Source organism: Spinacia oleracea, chromosome 2 (genome assembly GCF_020520425.1).
Source record: "Spinacia oleracea cultivar Varoflay chromosome 2, BTI_SOV_V1, whole genome shotgun sequence".
Taxonomy (NCBI): Eukaryota; Viridiplantae; Streptophyta; class Magnoliopsida; order Caryophyllales; family Amaranthaceae; genus Spinacia; species Spinacia oleracea.
The window spans coordinates 35,610,987-35,613,051 of NC_079488.1; the positions used below are offsets into that span (position 1 = coordinate 35,610,987).

At 45.4% G+C, this 2,065-nt stretch overlaps 1 protein-coding gene across 1 annotated transcript; it reads left to right on the plus strand.

Annotated features, from left to right (window-relative positions):
- Positions 1–478: 478 nt before the first annotated feature.
- LOC130467346 (uncharacterized) lies at positions 479–2,065 on the plus strand. The gene is made up of 2 exons (XM_056835834.1): positions 479–1,248; positions 1,309–2,065. The coding sequence occupies exons 1-2, from the start codon at positions 479–481 to the stop codon at positions 2,063–2,065; spliced, it is 1,527 nt and encodes a 508-aa protein (XP_056691812.1).

A 2,065-nucleotide genomic window follows, 5' to 3' on the forward strand; every position in this document is an offset into this window, starting at 1 on the left:
CCGGGAATAAGTCCAGACGTCATCACTCACAAGCTCGGTGTTGATCCACATCACAAACCTGTCAAACATAAACGACGGAAGTTTGCCCTGAACGCAACCAGATCATTAATGACGAGGTCCAACAGTTACTATATACAGGGAAAATCAGAGAAGTCAAATACCCAGACTGGTTGGCCAACGTTGTAGTGGTCAGAAAGAAGAACGGAAAGTGGCGTGTTTGCATAGATTTCACCGACATCAACAAAGCATGTCCCAAAGTCTCCTTCCCATTACCCCACATCGATGCCATGGTCGATGCCACTACTGGGCACGAGATGCTCACCTTTATGGATGCCTTCAGTGGGTATAATCAGATCTTGATGCACCCAGATGATCAGGGAAAAACCGCCTTCATCACGGAGCAAGAACTTATTGTTATAAGGTCATGCCTTTCGGCCTAAGGAACGTCGGCGCGACCTATCAGCATCTCGTCAATAAGATGTTCAGGAAACAGTTGGGAGATACCATGGAAGTTTACATTGACGACATTCTAGTCAAGTCCAAGAAGGCCTCGGATCACATTTCACATCTCCAACAAGCCTTCGACTTTTTACGTGAATACAGCATGAAGCTCAACCCCACTAAGTGTTCATTCGGAGCCTCTTCCGCGAAATTTATGGGCTACATGGTTACTCAAAGAGGCATCGAGGCTAGACCCGACCAGATCCGAGCATTCATAAACTTGCAGTCACCACGAAGCCAAAAAGATGTACAAAAGTTAGCAGGACGATTGGTTGCCCTCAATCGCTTCATCTCCAGGTCGTCAGACAAGTGCAAATTATTTTATGACATTCTCAAGAAAAATGAGAAGTTCAGCTGGACCGACCAACACGAAGCTGCACTTCAACAACTCAAACAGTACTTATCAGAACCCTCGTTGCTGTCAAAGCCGAAGGACAAGGAAGAATTGCAGGTGTACCTCGCAGTCACAGAGTCGACCATTAGTGCAGTCTTAGTACGACAGGAAGACGACAAACAGTTACCCATCTACTATGTCAGTAAGTCTTTACTTAGCGCCGAAACAAGGTACTCACATCTTGAAAAACTCGTACTTGCATTAATTGTTGCATCTACTAAGTTACGTCCTTATTTCAAATGTCACCCTATAACTGTTAGAACTAACTATCCCATGAAGTCAATCATGAGGAAGCCTGAGTTATCTGGTAGGATGTCCAACTGGAAAATACAGTTAGGGTGCTACGACATCAGGTATGAACCTCGCACAGCCATCAAGTCGCAAGCTCTAGCAGATTTTGTGGCTGACTTCAGCCCAAGTATCCAACATGAAGTCGACAAAGAAGTCAACATGTTAACTGATGATGGGCTCTCGTCAACATGGACTCTATACACTGACGGCTCCTCCAACATACGGGGGACATGGCTAGGTATTGTGCTAAAGTCGCCACAAGGGGACACCATAATACAGACTGTCTGTTGCGAGTTCAAAGCTACCAACAACGAGGCGGAGTACGAAGGCTTGATCATAGGACTGTCGCTAGAACTCGACATGAATATTCCCCTACTTGAGGTACGTTGTGATTCATTACTAATTATCAGTCAGATTAACGGTTTATATGCAACAAAAGATTCCAAGATGCAGGCCTACCTAGAAGTAGACAAAAGGCTTGTCGACAAATTCGACTCATGCACCCTGCAGCAAATACCAAGAGATCGAAATACCCAAGATGATGCCTTAGCCAATCTAGGCTCAAACATCAAATCCAAACTCACCTCAATCCCCGTAGTTCACCTGATGTACCCAGCCATCACAAAAGAAACCTTATCCATCAATGAACAGAGCCCACCAACTCAAACTCCCACATCATGGCGCAACCCATACATACACTGGCTCAAACACCACACCATCCCACCTGAAATTACGCATGAAAGATCCTTCCGTATGAGAGCCTGCAGATTCATCTTGATCCATGGGGTATTGTTCAGGAAGTCAGTTGCAGGACCATACCTTAGATTCCTAGACCACGACGAGATCGGGTCGACACTGAGGAATATCCATGATGGTTAA

Coding starts and splice junctions, on each gene's coding strand:
- LOC130467346 (XM_056835834.1), top strand. CDS start 479: ATGTTCAGGAAACAGTTGGGAGATACCATGGAAGTTTACATTGACGAC. Junction 1,249..1,308: donor TTAGGGTGCTACGACATCAG/GTATGAACCTCG, acceptor GGCTGACTTCAG/CCCAAGTATCCAACATGAAG.